Genomic DNA, 20161 nt, shown 5'->3' on the forward strand with positions numbered 1-20161 from the left:
TTTTATCACATCCCTCTGCAGCACTGTTGTGTGGAAGTTTTGATTCACACATGGGGGACACACATGGCTACTAGAAATTGAGAGCCAAGCTACAAGTGACAAATGACACTTGAACGGCAAGTGAACAGACTCACGTGTATTCCTCCCTGTTCACTTGCGCTCCACTTGATCACTAGTGGAGCGCAAGTGGAGCGCAAGTGAACAGGGAGGAATACACGTGAGTCTGTTCACTTGCCATTCAAGTGTCATCTGTCACTTGTAGCTTGGCCCCTAGATTAACTCCAGACTGCTTGTTATTTTTGCATAATTTATTCTAGGGTTTCTAGTCATGGGGAGGGGGGCAAGGAGAACATCAAAGACTGATTCTACAAGTACTGAGACTATTCAGGCACCCTTTTGGCACTGGAAGTTACAGCAATCATTGTGTATGAATTTTCATCTCATAGAGAGTTTTGCACTCATAATGGCTAGAAACTTGCTTTTTATTTAAAACAGGGGGGGATTCCGAGGAGTGGTGTCTAATGCCACATTCACTACTCTTGGGGTTAAAGTGCAGATTCATTTCGAAGAAACAGCACTAGATATACCTATCAGGAGGCACAGAGAGAAAACCACCAATCCCATCTCCATCACTGACCCCCTCCGCCTGCTTATAAATTCATCTCTGTTTCTGTACTCTCTCCCCCCCTTGCTGCTGTAAGTACCCTTGCTCTGAGCTGGAGTCTAATCCCAGGGTATTATTGCTAGGAGGAGCACAATTGCTACTCTCCTTGTCAAATGCATACACTTACCTCCTAAAGAAATAAGCATTAGAAAAAGTAAAAGAATCCCTGCCAATTATGCAGTTGCTAGAGAAAAATGGTTTGCAGAACATGATCAGCAGCATTTAACAGAGCAATTTATAAGCTTGACAAGCTGGTTACAAATGTCGAGTAAATAATTATCATGTTGGAGTTGGTTGTGGGTAGCTCCCACTTTTAAATAACTTCTGCCGTTTTCTCAGTTGGGAGGGGGAGAGACTACCTAATGGTATAAAAAACAAAGGAAAGGTAAATGACCCACCCCCACTTTCTCAGCCTGAGTCTCTGTTCTAAGCATGTGTTCTGGGAAAGAGGCAAGCTGGGAGCAGTGGACTCACGCAGTGATGCCAACAGACACCCTCCTGTGAAATCAAAAAGAGTCCAGTAGCACCTTTAAGACTAACCAATTTTATTGTAGCATAAGCTTTCGAGAATCACGTTCTCTTCGTCAGATGCATGGAGGGCAGAAGGAAACTGGCCAAATATAGAGGAGGAGAGGGGGGGAAGGGGGGAAGGAGGAGAGGGGGGATGCAAACAACTCCTTTGATACGGAGATGCAGACAGCTCCTTTTGATGTGTGGATCAGTTTGCTTGTGTAAAGATTCAAAGGAGTTTGCCGTGTTAGTCTGTAGCAGCAAAATCAAAAAGAGTTCTGCAGCACCACCAAGACCATACAATTCCACTGCAGCACAAGCCCTCGATAACCACAGTCCTCCCCGCCAGATGCATCTGACAAAGAGAACTGTGATCCCCGAAAGCCCACACCACGTGCCACTGGACTCCCCTGACCCCGCCTCTGTAAAGGAAATCAGTTACCTGCGATAATGAGATAACCATTCATAGTCCCTATTCAGTCCCAGCTTGACAGAGTCAAATTTGCATATGAATTCCAGTTCAGCAGCTTCCCATTGGATTTTGTTTTTGAAAGGTTTCTGTTGAACTACAGTGACCTTTAAGTCCTTGATGGAATGTCCTGGTAGATTGAAGTGTTCTCCCACTGGTTTCTGGACGTTGCCATTTCTAATGTCAGATTTGTGTCCATTTATTCTTTTGTGTAGAGGTTGGCTGGTTTGTCCAATGTACAGAGCGGAAGGACATTGTTGGCACATGAGGACATATATCAGATTGGAGGATGAGCAGCTGTAAGAGCCAGAGACAGTGTCGTTGATGCCATTGGGTCCTGTAATTGTAGTCCCTGGGTAGATATAGGGGCAGAGCTGGCATCTGGGTCTGTTGCAGGGCCTGGTACCTGTGCTGGTGACTCTGCTAGCTGATTCATGGCTGTAAGTGAGAAGTTGTTTAAGGTTGGGGGGCTGTCTGTAGGCAAGGAAAGGTCTTCCACCCAGGGCTTCTGAGAGAGAGGTATCATTTTCCAGGATGGGTTGTAGCTCAGTGATGATACGTTGGATGGGTTTGAGCTGGGAGCTATAGGTGACAACCAGCGGTGTTCTGTTGTTAATTCCTTTAGGTTTGTCCTGGAGCAGGCTGTTTCTGGGTACTAGTCTGGCCCTGTTGATCTGTTTCCTCACTTTATTTGGTGGGTACTGTAGCCCCAAAAGACTCCCACTTAAGAGATTTACAACAAGCATTTGGTTGTTAAGATGGAGAGAACCACATTCTCTGGCCTGAGCTCTTTGGCACAAGGGCAGGATGAAACTGGATGTGAAGGGAGGGGACTCCCACCCAACTCAAAACAAACCGTCAGAGCAGATTTTCCCAGAGACTGAGGAGGTGGGGGTTGAAAAACTCGGAAGGAAAATGGAGGGGGAAATTAAGGAACGAACCTCGGGCAGGAGGATTACTCATTCCTAGATACCGCTGCCAATTCTCTGCGCTTCTCTGGATGCACAAGTCCGTTGTTGGCCCTGCAGATTGGAGAGGGGCCCAGGTATCCACCCACCTACCCACCCACTCTCCCTGAATGCCACCACATGTTCTGCTCTTCAACAACGTCCTACATTTCTCTTTTTTAATTGCAGGGTGGCGGGGTGTGTGTGGAATCCAGAGTGTTACCAGGGAGAGAGGGGCATTCCCTATCCCCTCCCCACAACTGTTCCCATCAATCTCAGTCGTTCCTGTCAAACTCATTGTCCTAACAGGGAACTGCAGGTATTACCAAGTCCCCGTTCAGGTTGGCAGGCTTTCAAAGACACGGTGGATTTAGACCACGCTGAGATCCAGGCGAGATCAGGGCACAAGCCCTTCTGGGTCATTTTCAATGAAGACAGCAATTATTTCAAATTTCTCATCCCAGCTTTTTTTTTTTAACCTGAGAATTGTCATTTTGACTTTTTCCCTCCCTTGAACCAATCAAGCTTGGAAGCCTTCACTTTTCTATTTCCTAGTGCTGATTTTTTTTCTTGTAAAATATATGCATTTTTCAATGTTATTTGTACAATAAACAAATAGGCATTATATGTATATGTAGGAGTAATGCACACAGTATGTAAAATACCATATGAATTGCCTATAAAACCATACAACGGGGAAACAATACAGCTTACATCTACATAAAACAAAAGAAAAAAAACAGAAAAGCAAATCTGTGAACGAAAGATAAAGATATAAAAACAAAATAAAAATAGAAAAAATATGAAGCTATCATATAAACACATATAAAACAATAAAATAATAAAAATATAAAACAAAATAAACAAAGGCTAACCAGAGCTGAAGGCAATAACCGCCTGATGCTTGAGTGTAACATCTGGTTACTGGAGGTATACTGCCTGGCCGTGTGGAGGTTCCATTCCACTTTCATGGCTAATTGTAGTCAGTGTAGGAACAGGTACGTCTGCAACACTTCAAGATGCAGATGTTTGAAGGCTTAACTGTATTAGGAGCTCCCCACATGCAGAAAGCTAGCACATCTTGGAGAATGGCTCAGCCTCTGACATACTCTTTTTCTAGCTGCAGGGAGATTTTCCCCATTCAAAAATGTATAAATGCACTGCTGAGTGCAAGTACACTAACTGGCAGCTATTGACATACTTTTTGGTCTTGAGGCTGGTTCAAACAAACTCAATTAGGAACAACTTTTTTTAAAAAAATAGACGTTGGGTAGCCTGAATTACCACCATCACCCTCCAATCTGGCACACCTCAGAGAATGAAAGTTCACTGCCAGGCAGCAATTCCCAGGAGATCTCAGCAGACTGGGATCATTACAGATCATTTCTTTATGAACAGGAGGCCACCTGTGAATGGGCCCAAGGGACAGCCACAAGATTCCCAGAGATTTATAGACTTACCTTGGCTTTATTGATTGTACAGTGGAGGGCATTGTTTTCTTGGTCATACAGCAAGCTGAAGTCTAAAGTCCCCAGGGCAGCTGGAAGAAATTAAAAAAAAAAAGTTGATTCAGGGAGAAGGTGGGGAGGGCACTTGTTTTGTTTGTTCTCTTTCTATGTACATCAGATGGTATAGTAGAGGAGGAAAAAGTACAAATGAAGAGCCACAAAATTTATTTGGTATTAAAAACGTCCTATTTATTGATGGTTTTTTTTTTACCAGGATATGAATTTCCCACTTTTCAGTACAAGAAGACTCCTCAAATCTGCAAATCTCATATTTATTTAACAATATTTATATCCTGCCCCCCCTCTCGAGCCTTAAAAACAATGCCCATCCTCAATCTTCAAATAGAATTCATAAAAACATTCAAATGTAATAGCAGTAAAAACTAAGAAAACAGTAATCCAGGGAAAAGAGAAAGCACTAGAAGAGAGCCGGTTTGGAGTAGTGGTTAAGAGCGGTGGGACTCTAATCTGGAGAGCTGGGTTCGATTCCCCACTTCTCTGCTTGAAGCCAGCTGGGTGACCTTGGGCCAGTCACAGCTTCTCGGAGCTCTCTCAACTCCACCCCCCTCACAAGGTTATTGTTGTGGGGATTATAACAACATACTTTGTAAACTGCTCTGAGTGAGCATTAAGTTGTCCTGAAGGGTGTTATATAAATCAAATGTTGTTGTTGTTGTTGTTGTTGTTGTTGTTGTTTTTCTTATCAGCAGAGGTATGCTTAGGGGAAGCTGAGCTCTTATGACCAGGGACTTTTTTCTGGGAAAAGAGGTGGTGGAACTCTCAAGAGGGAAATGAGGAAGAAACACATGGGATTCTTTGAAATAACATTATTTTCACGCACTATTGCTGAGTATTTTCAAGAGGTGCCGGAACTCCATTCCACCGCGTTCCCGCTGAAAAAAAGCCCTGCTTATGACAGACGCAGCAAAGCAGAATCTGGAGTCTTTAGGCCAAACAGACTCCAGATCCTGTCTTGCTGAGCTATTTGGCTCTCTCCAGCTGCTGGATTTCTGGGTATGCCAACGGCACTTCCTACAGGGAAGAAATTTGTGAAGCAACCTGGAGTACGAAACAAGAAAAAGAGATCGAGACAAAAGGAAGGGGAAGAATAGTAAAGATGCACAAGCGGAAGGATTGGACGTTATAATAATTAACATACGTAGCTCACTGCCGTAGGTAAATTGTAACCTCCCCTAGAGTTTGGATGTCTTTAAAATGGGGAACTAAATGCATGGAGCAAGAGAGGTTTATCATTAGCCAAGAGAGATAAGCGGAAGCTTTGTTCAGATGCAGCGTATCACTCAAAACTGGGCGCTGGGAAGCATCCGCAGGAGAGAGCTTTTGCCCTCATGTGTTACTCGGGGGCTTCTTGAAGGTACCAAGATGGCCACAACTAGAAACATGATGCCATCTGAAGTTCTTACAGATTTATTAATGGTTGTTAGCTATGAGAGCCATCACGAAGCCTCCCCATTTAAAGGTACTCTACCTGTCAGTATGAGACATTCAACATACTGGTCACATTCCAGTTAGGCACTTTCTTCTTTTGCTTTGATTTCTAAATTGGTGAGCATTCCCTACCCACAGCCCTCTCTGCAGCAAGCCCCTTCTTGCCCACTTCCCCTTTGGCTTTGGACTTTTTTCCTGGATGATGCCCCCGTCCTAATTCCCAAACATTTCTTCCCCCGGGATACACCATGAGGACTGGATACTTGCTTTCCATGAACAAACACAGCTGGGCCCAGGGAATGTCAACTCCTGTTCCCAACCCTGTGCCTGCACAACGCTCCCACGCAAATCCACACAACCCTGCTGGTATAATTCTAGGGCTTGTTTGTTCCCACACAGAGATTATTGACTGAAGCAGAAAGACGCCCCATGGATTTCAACATGCGCTCGAAACCAGTCCTTGGCAGAATGCTAGAGGAAAAAAGGTGGATACTGGTGTGTGTAGGGAGGGGGGTAATTGTGCCAAAGCTGGTTAAATTTAGTTCAGTTTTTCAAAAGGTTAGAATTGAAAGAGTCACAGGATTGGATGCCGATCTGCAGAAAAGACATTGCAAATGACCTCATTGGTGTATTGTCGAAGGCTTTCACGGCCGGAGAACGATGGTTGTTGTGGGTTTTCCGGGCTGTATTGCCGTGGTCTTGGCATTGTAGTTCCTGACGTTTCGCCAGCAGCTGTGGCTGGCATCTTCAGAGGTGTAGCACCAAAACTGAGAGATCTCTGACTGAGAGATCTCTGTCTTTTGGTGCTACACCTCTGAAGATGCCAGCCACAGCTGCTGGCGAAACGTCAGGAACTACAATGCCAAGACCACAGCAATACAGCCCGGAAAACCCACAACAACCATCGACCTCATTGGTATCCAAGTCTGACGGTTCTGCTCCAGTTTTAATCATTGCTCAGTTTTTCTCTCTCTCTTTGGCATCCTTCTGAGACTCTTGACTTGATTGGACCTGTGAGGAATATTGTCAGGGGCTGTGGCTCAGTGACAGTGCATCTGCTCGGCATGCAGAAGGTCCCAAGTTCAATCCTCAGCTTCTCCAGGGTCAAAGATCAGGTAGTTGGTGATGTGAAAGTCTTCCAGCTGACTCTGCCAGTCAGAGGAAACAATACTGACCCTGGCTGCTTATGCATGGGTATTTTTCTCCACATGGACAACGAGACACACACAGAGAGAGCTCTCTCAGCCCCACCCACTTCACAGGTTGATTGTTGTGAGGATCAGGGCTCATTTTGAGGGGGAATTCACAGGAATGCAGTCCTGGCAGTTCCCCAAAAGTGGTCACATGTCACGTAGCCCTGCCCACCTGACCCTTGGCCATTTTGGGCCCGTTTCGGGCTGGATTGAGGCCAAAACGACCTGGATCAGGCCTCTGATGGGTGGTGGATCACTCTCCCGCTCAGCAGCGGCCCGATCCTAACCATTTTGGGCCCCTTTTTGGCCATTTTCAGCCCCTTTTGCCATTTTTGGCCCAATTTCGGCCCTGAATGGCCAGGATTGGGTCCAAAACAGCCAGGATAGGTGATGTCAGGGGTGTGGCATGTGCAAATCAGTTGTGCTAATAACATATTTCCAGTGATGTCAAGGGGCGTGGCATATGCTAATGAGTTATGCTAATGAGTTCCTCCAGCTCTTTTTCTACAAAATGACCCCTGGTGGGGATAACATACTTTGTAAACTGCTCTGAGGGAATGTCCTGAAGGGCGGAATGTTATTTAGGAGCATTCAGACAACATTGTGCCAAGCCGGAATAAAAATAAACTTACTTTAGAGGGGCCCAAAGGAGAAAAGGCAGTACGGCCGTGGGCAGAACATCTACCTGAACAGCCTAACTGCTGCCACTGTGGGGAGGGATCCCCCCTTCCTTTAAAGGAACAAAGGCCAAATAAGCTGTGGTGAGGTGGCTGCGAAAGGAAAAGGGAGGAGAAAGGGCAATGAACAATCTCTACCTCATAACCCGGAAAGCCGCTGTCAGTCAGAGTAAACAATATTGACCTAGATAGACTAAGGGGCTGACTTGGAGTCTCTCTGTGCAAGACATCTGACACGTGAAGAACACATGTCGGGAGATGCAATGGTAGCCAGGAAGGGTAGTTTAACAAGACACAGCCAGCGGCAGGGCAAAGGCTTTGCTATACACTGAAGCTGTGAAGAGGAGCTGTGAAATGCCAGAAGGGAAACTTCAGCCCATTATAACCTCTCCAGGTCAGGCAGCTCCAGCCCATTTCCGTTCCTTGCTGCCCTCTGGTTGCCATCCCACACAGTTTTAGACTGCAGAGGTGAAATTGACAGAGCTTTCCGGGAGGTGAAGATGAAATGAACAAGCTCTCTGAGGAGTGATCTCTGCCAGCTCTGTCTTTTCCAACTATGCTTCCCAGCTAATATTGCATCTCCCTACACTTGACAAACACATGCCAACGTGTCTCATGTAGAAAGACTCTGAATCAAAGGCAGTTTTGTGGGTCACAGCCAGCACATGAAACTATTCTACAACCCAGGACCCCAGAGGTCAGCAGCTCGGAGTGCTGTGGCTTGAGCCAGCCAGGCCGTAACATAGTAGACAGAAGGTTCTACACTGGATTTAACTATTCTATTGATCGCTAAGGATGTATTGCCATTGTTATGGTCTCTGACCGCAAATAAATTCATTCATTCAAGGTACTAGTCTGTTGAGCAGACAAGACCTGGGTTCAATCCCCATTCAGCCATAAAGGTCATTGGGCCATCTCTCTCTTTCTCAGTCTAACTCTACCTCACAAGGTTGTTGTGAGGATAATATGAGGAGGGAAGAATGACGTACCCAGTTCTGAGCTCCTTGAAGGAACAGAGCAAAAATCTAATAAATAAATTGGAAAAAAACCTCCTTTTTAGGGAAGAGACTGGATGTCGCAAACCTGCCAACTGGATTTGAATACCTGCATTTCATATCTACCTCATAAGAAGTGAATCTATTTTTGTACCAGTTTGTTTTCCTGTGCCAAATTTTCCCCAGAAAGATGTAATACTTTGCAATGCTTTTTGTGCACCAACTGCATAAATGCAGTATTAAAAAGAAAACCTGAAAGGAGCATCAACAGCCAAGAAAATGAAAAAGGCTGGAGAAAAGATCAGTATGGCACATGGAATCAGAAAAAAATCGTAATGACCGTATTGGCTTTTCCATATTCCTAAATCAGGCTCCCAAAATACATGATCTAAGAAAAGCCGAGCAAAATTAACAGATTCTGGACTGCTGGCATTCAAGTTACAAGCGACAAGCTGATTGCAAAGCCAAACATCGTGATTCTGCAGAAGGATGCCAAGTATAAAGACATGGATGTGGAAATCCAAGCCCTCTCTGGAGGATGGAATTCAGTTACCTTTCTGACTGATTTGAAAGGCAGCGAGCTGAACCTGGCACAACAACCCCCCTTTGACACTGTGAAATGGACAGTAATTATCCTTGCCTCCTAACGACACTCTGGGAGGCTGTTATTTTTTAATCGGGCAGTGGCAGGTTGCTCCTTGGCAGCCTGAGTGCCTCCTTCCAGTTTGCAGACACCAGTTTTGGCTTCAGAAGCCCAACGGCTGCCAGGTGAGATCCAAACGTCAGGAGACATCGTGAAGCAAACAGTTTTTGTCGGTATCTCTGTCTGTAGCCCAAGGGAAGGCGCCGGTTTCTCCGATCACCTGCGGAGTCTAAAACTATCCTATTAAAACCAGAGGGGGAAATCCACAGAGCCTCATTAAGATTCCAATTATGTCAAGCAAACAACCAATTTTCCAGTGTTTTGCAAGATCCTGCCCAGAAGGATATTCTTTGGAATCGTCTCTTGCCTACCCTCCCCCTGGTCCTATGGACAACTGACACGGTGCGGCATTGCAAAGAAGAAAGAAAACATATCGGCACTGAGGCTGTCTTGGGGGTCAGCTGGTATCACCAGAAAGAAAGGGGACTTCTCTGGCTGGTATAGTTTCCTCATTCAGCCTGAACTTTATGGTGGAGCCCAAACCAAACACTCCTATATCGTCCTTCTGGTGGCCAGTGCAGGATCCATCATGGACGTGAATCAGAATGGGGGGAAAGCTCAGCCTTTTTAGATCTGGCTGCTCCAATAACAACAACAACTGTGCTTATATACTGCTCTTCTAGACTGATTAGTGCCTCACCCAGAGTGGTGAACAAGTTAGTGTCATTATTATCCCCACAATACAGCTGGGGAGCTGGGCTGAGAGGAGTGGCTTCCCCAAGGCCACCTCCTGAGCTCATGGCAGTAGTGGGATTCGAACCAGCAGAGTGCTGATTCGCAGCCAAACCACTTAACCACTGTGCTACAGCAATGTGTGTGTGTTACTCTCTGTCTTTATATTCCCAAACAGATCTTCCCCCAGCCCTGCAAATGGGCATTCAGTTCCACCATATACCAAGCTAGGTCAGTGGACTGTCTAGCTCCGTGTTGTCTCCTCTGACTGGTGTCCAGACTTTCTTAATACCTGAGACCCTTTAACGGAAGATGCCAGGGACTGATGTAAGGACCCTGGGCATGCAAAGCATGTTCTCTACTAATGACGATGGGCCTGCCCCCAAAACAGAAATTCTGCATACTGAACGTAATATTAAGTTGCCTTAAACCAAGTCAGATCATGGATTCATCTAGCTCAAGATCATCTCCTCTGATTAGCCGTGGCTCTCCAGGATATTGCCCTTATCTGGATAGCCCAGATGAGACTGATCTCATCAGATCTTAAAAGCTAAGCAGGGTTGGCCTTGGTTAGTAATTGGATGGGAGACCTCCAAGGAAGACCAGGGCTGCAGAGGCAGGCAATGGCAAACCACTCTGTTAGTCTCTTGCTATGAAAACCCCGCTGGGGTTGCTTTAAGGTTGAGGGCACTCTCCACATTCACTCCAGGGTATCAGGCAGAGACCCTTTATCTAAGAACTTTTAGGTCTGGACACTCCAGAGATCAAGTGCCAGCAACTCCAGGCGCATGTGAATCAGACCCCAGTTCTGAACTGAAGTTGTCAAGGCAGATTTTTTTGCCCAGAAAACAGCAATAATTCCGACCCCCACCCCCCCTCACCGCCTCCAATAGCACACAAGTGATTCTGGCTAAAATTATTTGAATTGATGTTCAGTGGTGAATTCCCTCCATGTTCAGAGGCCGTCTCCTTCTAAACACCAGATGTTTGGAATAAACAACAAGACATAACCCTCACTTTCACGCTCTGCTTCTGAGGTTTCAGAGACATCTGGCTGCTGTTGGGTTAGATTGCCCTGGGTTTGATCCAACAGGGCAATTCTTTTGTTCGGTGACAATCTCTGAATCTTGGAATATGTAAACAGCTTCGTGAAGCCTGTGAGAATGGCTGTCTTAGGGGGTTGGGGTCACCAGCTTCTTTCCACTCAATGGATTTAAAATAAGCCCACAGGCTGCGTTTGAAAAGTAGCGTTTTTGGCCCGGAAAATAGCAATAATCCCACCCACCCTCAGGTGCAAAGAATACCTTCACTCCATTCCACACACAGATTATTTTCAAAGGAACCAAAATACTGAAACAGACGCTCTTTTGTTTCCTTATTTCTCCTTTTAACAAGCAAAGTGAACAGAAAGGAGAATCACAGTCTGTCATTTTGGCAGGCAATAGCTGCCTCTTTTTAGTCATGGCTGCCTTGATCCAAGCATCTTTCTAATGCATTACAAGCTTTGCAAAGCAAACCTAGATAAACAATATGAGTTGAGGGGAGGCAGGAACAAGAGATATGCAGCAATTTGTTTCCATTCCTTTTGCACAGATTCCCAGTCCTCACCCCGACGCAGAAAGCCTTGGAACACAGATGGATTTTGCAGCACGTCTATTCTGGAATTGGATACTCTCTCGTCATAAGGAAAAGTAATGGATTCTCCCTAAGGAGTCTTTACTACTAGTAGTACCTACTTACAAGTAGCACTAACTGCTACTACTACACATTACTAGTAGTAGCCATGTTTGCACAGGTGCTACACTTACGGCAAATACCTTGGAGCTGTGTGTATTCTCTTCAAGCAGAGAATCTTTTGTTTTGTCCTGCATCTTGACAAACTCTGAATTCATTTATTTTAAAAGCAAGTTTCTAGTCCACAGGGGTGTGAAGATAGGATTCAGAGTGTATGCATAATGCCAGTCGAAACTGCAGAAACAAGGGGGAGGGGAATTGTCAGGGTCTGGGGGGAGTTTTAGTATCCAGTTCAAATTTTATCTCAGGCATGAACTCCCGAGTGACCTCTCTCCACCTCTACCCTCTAGTCTGTAATATGGGGCTGGTAACACTAACTTGCCTTACAGGACTGTTGTAAGAATTTCCAAGACAGTATATGTAAAGTGGAACAGGCTCTTAGAAAAACAGGGCTGCCAATTTCCAGGTGAGCCCTGGCGATCTCCTGGACTTACACCTGATCTCCAGGCAAACAGAGATCAGTTCCCCCGGAGAAAACGACTGCTTTGGATGGTGGACTCTAGGGCATTATACCTCGCTGAAGTTCCTTCCCTCCCTAAACGGCATCTCCATGCTTCACCCCCAAATCTCCAGGAATTTCCCAACCCAGAGCTGGCAACCCTAAAATCACCATGCAAATATTAATGACTACAACACTGCTTTGCCCCTTCCAAGAGGTACAGAATTTTGATTTGTGTGTGTGCGTGTTTGTTTAGAATCTGTGTCAGCCCAGCCTTAACTAAGTAGGTAGAAAAGCAGCACTGCCAGATTCAGGTGCCCCCCTCCTGGGAAACAGGCCATTTGCCTAATAATGCCTGCTGTGCCCAAGTGAACATAAGAATGCATCCACCAGAGCTTGCCTCTTAGGCCTCTTGAAACTCTTTATATGCAACTCAGTACAATGCCAGGAAATCATACGGGGAAAGCAATGTGAAGTGCACACACACACACCAGTGGCTCTCGCACAATTTTCCATGAGACTGAACTAACAGTAGACATTAAGAAGAAGCTGTTCCACATGCCCAGGTTTGACAGTGCAATCAAGACACCCTCTGCGGAGACCCGGGCCATCTGGTCTGTATGCACACAGTGTCCTTGAGTGTCCCCACCTGAGACTATACTATTTGCATAAGAAGCCAAGATCCTAAGCAAGCCGGGCAGCTCTGGAGATGGATGGCTGGATAAATGAAGGACTGTGCTAAGGGATTCCCCCCCCCCCCGCCCCGTAATCCCTGGGTCACCTTGAAACTTCCATTAGCTCAGGTAAATGACGGGCTCCTCCTAATTCTGGCCGAGCCAGAGCAGGGAGAACTCTCAGAATTACGAACTGCCTCGTTTAGTTAGCCAGGCCAGTTCTGGAAAAGCAGGGAAAGGTTCTCTGTGTGGGGGCAAGTCTCTCTTTTAGCATGGGTTGTGGGGAAGAAAAGACCCCAAATGTGGGACAAGACCAGATTTCCAGAGCTGTCTATTGCTATTCAAACATCCTCATCTCACTTCAAACATCTCAATTCTGATTCTCCCTTGCACAAAACAGTTTTATCTTCCCTCACCTGCAATCTTCCCCATTGAAATTAACACATTGTCCAATGTTAGATTTGTACCAACAGTGTAAAAATGGCTAATAAATAGCATGTAAGTATAGAGGCATAATAACGGTATAAAAATGGCCTCAAAGAAACAAACAAAAGATGCAGTTAAATCAACAACATTATTTTCTCCAAAGGGCAATTGTGTAGCGGAGCGTTTAAGGTGAGAAAAATGGCGTTCAGCAAAAAGTTTAAGCAAACCCTCCCCGCTGTGAACTGGGGACTCCTCGGTGCCGCAATTTCCGATAAAAATGGCTTCTGACTTGTGAAGGATCTCACTTAGTTAGGCCCGGAATGAGGATTTGAAAATGGGTTTCCCTACAACTTTCCAAGCTCCCCTCTATGACAGCAAATCCCAGACTCCCATATGACAAATGAAGGCTACTTACTACTACCATAACAATCAGAGTGTATTGCCAAGTTCCAGAAAAAACAGGTCTGTCTGTCAGATTTTCTTAGAATCTAGACAATGTTCTGCCACATACCAGAGAGGCTGCCTCCTCTATTACAACCTTTAAGAGCCCGCAGCTATCAAGCTTAGAGACTTGTCAAAGATCCTACTGGAGAGTTTTCTAGAAGTGCCAGAAAACTGCCTTGTTCGGACTAGTTCTGAGAGCAGATTGAAGTGTCCAGGAAAAAGCACACAGCAAAAGCCCTGTCAGGACTGCATCACTTCAGTCCACAGGTAAGTGTCAGTACGCTCGAATGCTTTATTGCTGTACAAAATAGATTTCTCTGTTTATGTAAACACAGCATGGAAAGGTTTTAGCCTGGTTATCTCCCTGATGTGCTAAACTTCCAGGAGCAAGGCGCTCTTCTTTGTTATTTAGCACAGCACTAGGAACATGTGAAGGTTTAAATGCAAGATCCCAATGTTCTTCACAGTCTTGTATATTATTAAGGAATTAGCTGAAGCAATGGGGCTCAGGGTTTACAGATGAGAAACAGGAAAATTCCACTTGTAACTGTGCATTTGAGAGTGAGAAAAAGAATGGAGAATAGTAGGATAGCATCCCTCATTCTGACCAAAATCCTAAAGCAGCAGGATTCCAAACTAGCAACCCCTCAATCACAAGAAGAAACACCGAAAGACAAGTTTAGGGCCAGAAGCTGCCCTGGAAGTTTATATGGCAAGGAGAGGAGTTGCCGAAGGTCAGTGGGAAGCAAAGGACTCAGCCTTCTGCTAATGCTTTCTACCTCAGCTGTTTTTTGGAAAGCTAGGAAGAGCTTGAGATCCAGTTTGGCATAGTGGCTAAGAGTGGCAGGACTCTAATCTGGAGATCCAGGGTTTGCTTCCCCACTCCTCTGCTTGAAGACAGCTGGGTGATCTTGGGTCAGGCACAGCTCTTTCAGAACTCTCTCAGCCTACCCACCTCACAGGGTGATTGTCATGAGAATAATAACAACACACTTTGTAAACCACTCTGAGTGGGTGTTAACTTGTCCTGAAGGGCAGCATATAAAGTTGTTGTTGTTATGATTATTATTATTCAAATTACATACAGCACAATCAATAATAAAGAAAGATCACATGTTATCATTGATTGGTCTTGCTGAGCTGATCTAAGTTTCCACCAGAGACCTAAATATCAGCCAGATATCGATGTAATATATATGCCGTTCCAAGTAATGCCGTTTTTTGTAGTTCTGTACCTGTTATGTTAGAAAGCTGCAGCAGACTGCATTGTTGTTGTTAATATTATTATTCAAATTATCCAAAACACAATCAACAATAAGCAGAGGTCACATGTTATTATTGATTGGCCTTGCTAAGCTGATACAAGTTTCCACCGGAGACCTAAGTATCAACCAGATACCGGCGTTGTTGTTATTGTTTGTTATTTGTTGCTGTTGTTTGTTGTTAGCTCCCAGGTTGGAAACAGGCTGTCTTGCTTCATCCCTGATGGGAAAAAATCCTCCTCCCTTTTGCTCATTTCCTTCTGCTCCCTCCTTTGCCAAATTTTTGTGCTTGACATTAAACCTCTGATTGTGCTTTTCATTAGAATTCTGAAAAGGCAAAAAAAGGCTCTTGTTTGTTAAGAAGCAGGAGCCCAGCTTTGCAGGCACGCCTCCAAGCTGCTGTGGTGTTCCCCAGCCCGACCTTTCCGTAGCAAGATGGGAATGAAATAATAAAATAGAATTAAGCCAGCTCTACAAAACCTCCAGGCGACAGGCAAGGCTGTTTAGCATTGGGGCCAGTGGTTCTTCTACCACAAAGAAAAGAGTAATTAGGAAACTTGGATTTGGGAGCGAGGTTTGAGCCTCCCCCCTCCAACGTATCCAAAGGCAGATGGGAAAGGTTTTGCGATAAGGTGCAGGGTATATTAAGAGGAAGATTAATTTAAGCAGAATGCAATATAGCAGCCAAATGGAATTTTTTTGGCCTTTGGATACTGTCATGAATTGACTAACTGCTGCTCACTGTTTATACCGCACGTCAGCGTTCCAAATGGTTTTTATGCATTTATTCTTCTCAGTTGTTCCTACAACAAGTTTGCAAGGTTGGTCAGCAAAGCCAGCCCAGCTGCAAAGGTTTTGGAGCACAATTCAAGATACTGATTTAAAGTTCAATGCGGACCAGGGCATTTTGAGAACCAGAGGAACAGGGAAGCTACCAAAGACTTCGCTGTGGTGGACTCTGATTTCTTCTGCCAGGAGCCAAACTTACTCTGTTTTAGGTACCAGTCCAGATGTAAAAGTTTCTTGGGTTGATTTTTCTAAAATGATATACAAACATGACCTTTTTTGTGCTTTTTTTGTTTTCATATGCTGTCTGTGTGAACAGCTGCACTTTGTTACTTTTCATTAGTGGAGACCCTAAACCATTGGTTTCTTTCATGCTGCAATGACAACATTTTTATGTTATATGCAATAGATAGATATTAACAGCTGCATACACTTACCCAGGGCTTTTTTTTCTGGGAAAAGAGGTGGTGGAACTCAGTGGTGGAACTCAGGACCACACAATGACGTCACTTTGGGTCAGCTGGAAGAAGGGAGGAGTTTTTTTAAGTTTGAATTGCCCTCGGTAAAAATGGTCACATGGCCAGTGGCCCCGCCCCCTGATCTCCAGACAGAGGGGAGTTTAGATTGCCCTCCGCGCCACTCGGCTAAACTCCCCTCTGTCTGGAAATCAGGGGGCGGGGCCACCGGCCATGTGACCATTTTCAAGAGGTGCTGGAACTCCGTTCCACCGCGTTCCCGCTGAAAAAAAGCCCTGCACTTACCTTGAAAAATTCAGTACAAGATAACAGAAAACTGTGTGAAAATAAAGATTCATGAGCTCACTTTGGCCAAGGGACATACAATATGGAAATAGAGATTTTCGAGTTAAAATGGGGTATGTGTGTGTGTGAAAAATTCAGTATCTGCTTTTCTTTCCTCCTGATCCCGGCTTTGGCACTGACCAGTCAAAACAACCACAGCTCTGATTCTGACTCTCCCTGAGATTACACACCTCCCCAACCCACCTGATTCCAGTCCTCCAGCCCTCCCCTGATGCACCTGAATTTTTTTAAAACAAATGTCAGGCAGACCTACCAAACAAGATTAGAACTCAAGACCTCGGGCTCTCATGTGGTGAGGGAAAGTGCCATCAAGTCATCACTAATATATGGCAACCCTGCTGGGTTTTTCAAGGCAAGAGACTCTCAGGGGTGGTTTGCCGTTGCCTGCCTCTGAATAGCACCCCTGGGCATTTTTGGAGGTCTCCCATCCAAATCAAGGCTGACTCCGTTTATCTTCCAAGATCTGGCAAGACTGGGCTTGCTTGGGCTATCCAAGTCAGGGCAGCTCACGTACAGCCCACAAACAGTACTTATGTTCATAAGCCATCCAGTTATTAAATGGCTTCAATCAAAACACAGACACTGTCAGGAGAGGCCAGAGGAAAAGGGGGGCACCTTTGTTTGGGAAGCTGCAGTCAAGGGGACAGCGATGGGCATCTCCTGCGGACTTCGCCAAGAATAGCTTCCTGCTGACATTTCTCATCCGGTCCTGGGGCGACCAGATGCAAGCTATTAATACCTTCAGAATAAAAGCGGGGCAGGGTGGGGGAACAATAACTCTGTGTTTGGTCCGTTAATCGTTTGGCGTCCCAGGTGGGAAGGGATTAGAGAATACTCAGTGTTTGGAGACCCAATGAAGCACAAGGACACACGGGCAGCCTAATGCACACAGCCCTCTGCTACAGGCCAGCCAGCTACCTTTCAATCGGAGGGAAGCTCTAATACTATTTCCTTGCAAAACAGATTAGGATAAACAACTAATAAAATTACTAGGGAGCAACAAACACAACCCCCAAATCATTCTCCATTATGGGAGAAGGGTGTCAATTGCCCATCTCTAACTGGGCAGCAGACAGCCCAGAACATTGTCCAGCATTTAAAATGGGTACATTTTGTCTGCACATTGAGGGGCTCAGTAGTACACACACATCTGACCCTGGCCTTGTGTGGTGTACACATGGTCAACCAAGTGTCTGTGAGCTGTGCGCATGAGGGCTTCGCTGTACACAGGATTGGGAATGCTACATTAGCGAGGTTCCAACGGCATGTACACAGCTTACATGTGTACCCTTGTGTGGGCAAGTGGCTCAGTGTAGATGCTGAGTTGTACACATGGGAATTCCAGAAGAGGACAATCTACCCTCTATGCACAGACAGCACAAAAGGTTACGAATGCCAGAATTTTCTGACTATGAGTTCAGCTGTTCCATGACCACCCGAAGGTGCGAAGGAAAATAAGGCATCAAAGCTCAGAGCTGGCGGGATTTGCCTCATCCCTTCAGCTTTGAATGCTTCTTCACGATGCAGCCAGCTAAGAAAAACTTTACTCCTGGCTGGGCTAGTTTTCTATTTGCATCCAGTCTTTGACAATGGGGAGCATTGCGGAAGGTGATTCCCACCCCTCCCCTGCTGCCATCCTCGATAATTGGAGGAGAGGGAGAAAAAAAAGAGGGAGAATAATGATACTCTATGGTCTTTACCATAGAAATCAGGGGAAATTCCTACAGCATCACCAGCAGGGCTTTTTTTCAGCGGGAACACAGTGGAACGGAGTTCTGGCACCTCTTAAAAATGGTCACATGGCTGGTGGCCCCTCCCCCTGATCTCCAGACAGAGGGGAGTTTAGATGGCCCTCCGCACCGCTTGGCAGTGCGGAGGGCCATCTAAACTCCCCTCTGTCTGGAAATCAGGGGGTGGGGCCACCAGCCATGTGACCATTTTCACCGAGGGTGATTTAAACTTTAAAAAACTCCCCCCTTATTCCAGCTGACCCAAAGTGATGTCATTGTGCGGTCCTGAGTTCCACCATTGAGTTCCACCACTTCTTTTCCCAGAAAAAAAGCCCTGATCACCAGAAGTGATGTGAGAGGCTCCTGAAACGCCGCCATCCTGCCAGATTGATGCAAGGCTGGAAGACCTCTACTGCAGTCCGAAGAGGCGCAGTCCATCTTACCAGAGCCTTCTCCTGCCCCTGTCTTCTTCCTCTACCTTCTTTTCCATCTCTCCTCTCCTCTCCCAGCTCTGGCACTTCTTCCACGTCTTCTCTCACGACTTTCCACACCCCCGTCTTTCCCTTCACATTCTACGCCCCACCCCCTTCATCCAATATGGCACATTCTATAACATGTCTTGTATCAGCGCACTGTAGTGGCATCGTGTACCGTTAACGCCCCAGAGAGTTCCAGATCAAAAAGACCAAAAGGCTTCAGACACAGCCCTGTGGCCTGGCCACCGACTACTGCGGACTCTCAATTTATGTCCAATTTCTACAGCCATTGAAAGAGAGGCAATTTACCAAAAGTAAAAACTGTGGTTCATTTGAAATTCCTGCTTCTGCAAGGCTTCCAGAGAATTCTGAAGGGAGGCAAAAACGGAATTCAAAATGGCAGCTCAGAGCAGAACCACAAGTGACAAAAGGCACAGATTGGACACTTGTCTGCTTCCCTCAAGTTTTGATGGGAAATGTAGGCAGCTTGGCGGAATGTTGGAGAAGTGACAGTTGAAAAATCCATTGGACAGCAGTCAGAGAGCGAAGCTGCAAGACCAGGATGCCTACTTTTCCCATCAAAACTTGAGGGAAGCAGACAAGTGTCCAATCTGTGCCTTTTGTCACTTGTGGTTCTGCTCTCAGACAGTGCGTTGTAATACTGGACGTGAACCAGGAAAGTTTCAGGGTGCCTCCCTCTCAAGGACGGGCAAACGTCCCCAATTTCATTTCTTTCTCCGTTCACATATATTTTTATCAGTGGTCTTCGGTCTCCCGTTTTCACCACTGGTTTCACACATTTTGTTTAGGTCATGAGTCTGTGTTTACACAAATGATGTATGATGCTGATTTACTGACATGCAACATTGAAAAATGTATACATTTGGGGAGGGGGAATTCTGTTCGAGGGAAGAGAAAACGATGCATGAATAATGGATCAGAGGCACAGATGCAATATGCAACATTTCCATGGGGATATTTTCAAACAAAAACAGCGAGGATGAAAAATGCAGAATCATTCCTACCCTTCAGACACATCGATAACCCTATGGCTCTCACTCTTTCTCAGTCTAAACTACCTCACAAGATTGTTGAGAGGAAAAAACAGGATAACCCAATCCTTGAACATCACCTCAAGATCCAGAGATGAATAGAGGGATTGAAAAATGAGAGGAATGAAGGTGTGGGGGGGGGGGGCAGGGCGCACGAGTTGAGCCAAAATCTAACCATGTCCCGGGGATTGCAACTCGAGAACAGTCTCACTCATCCAAGTGTACGGGAATGCTAACTGGTAAGGAAAGGCACTCAGCATGTGCTCAGAGGTCACATTCCAGGATCTTGCATGTCCACGAAACGAGGCTGTCGCTAATTAGAACACCACCCTGTGAGAGTCAATCTTTCCAGTTATTAGCACAGCCGCTCCTGAGATAATCTCTTTTGTGGTTTTTGTGCCTGCTAGATATTACGGGAACAGTTAAAAGGCCGAGAGAGGATTGGCCGGATTAGCTCCCAGCACAGAAAC

At 45.6% G+C, this 20161-nt stretch overlaps 1 protein-coding gene across 1 annotated transcript in view; it reads right to left on the minus strand.

Moving 5' to 3' along the window:
• The window catches only part of DOC2B (double C2 domain beta), a 164917-nt gene that overhangs the window by 118519 nt on the left and 26237 nt on the right, over positions 1–20161 (minus strand). Inside the window, exon 2 of the mRNA XM_055002054.1 lies at positions 4051–4130. Coding sequence (XP_054858029.1) covers positions 4051–4130 — 80 coding nt within the window. The remainder of the gene's footprint in view (positions 1–4050; positions 4131–20161) is intronic.

Source organism: Eublepharis macularius, chromosome 17 (assembly GCF_028583425.1).
Source record: "Eublepharis macularius isolate TG4126 chromosome 17, MPM_Emac_v1.0, whole genome shotgun sequence".
NCBI lineage: Eukaryota > Metazoa > Chordata > Lepidosauria > Squamata > Eublepharidae > Eublepharis > Eublepharis macularius.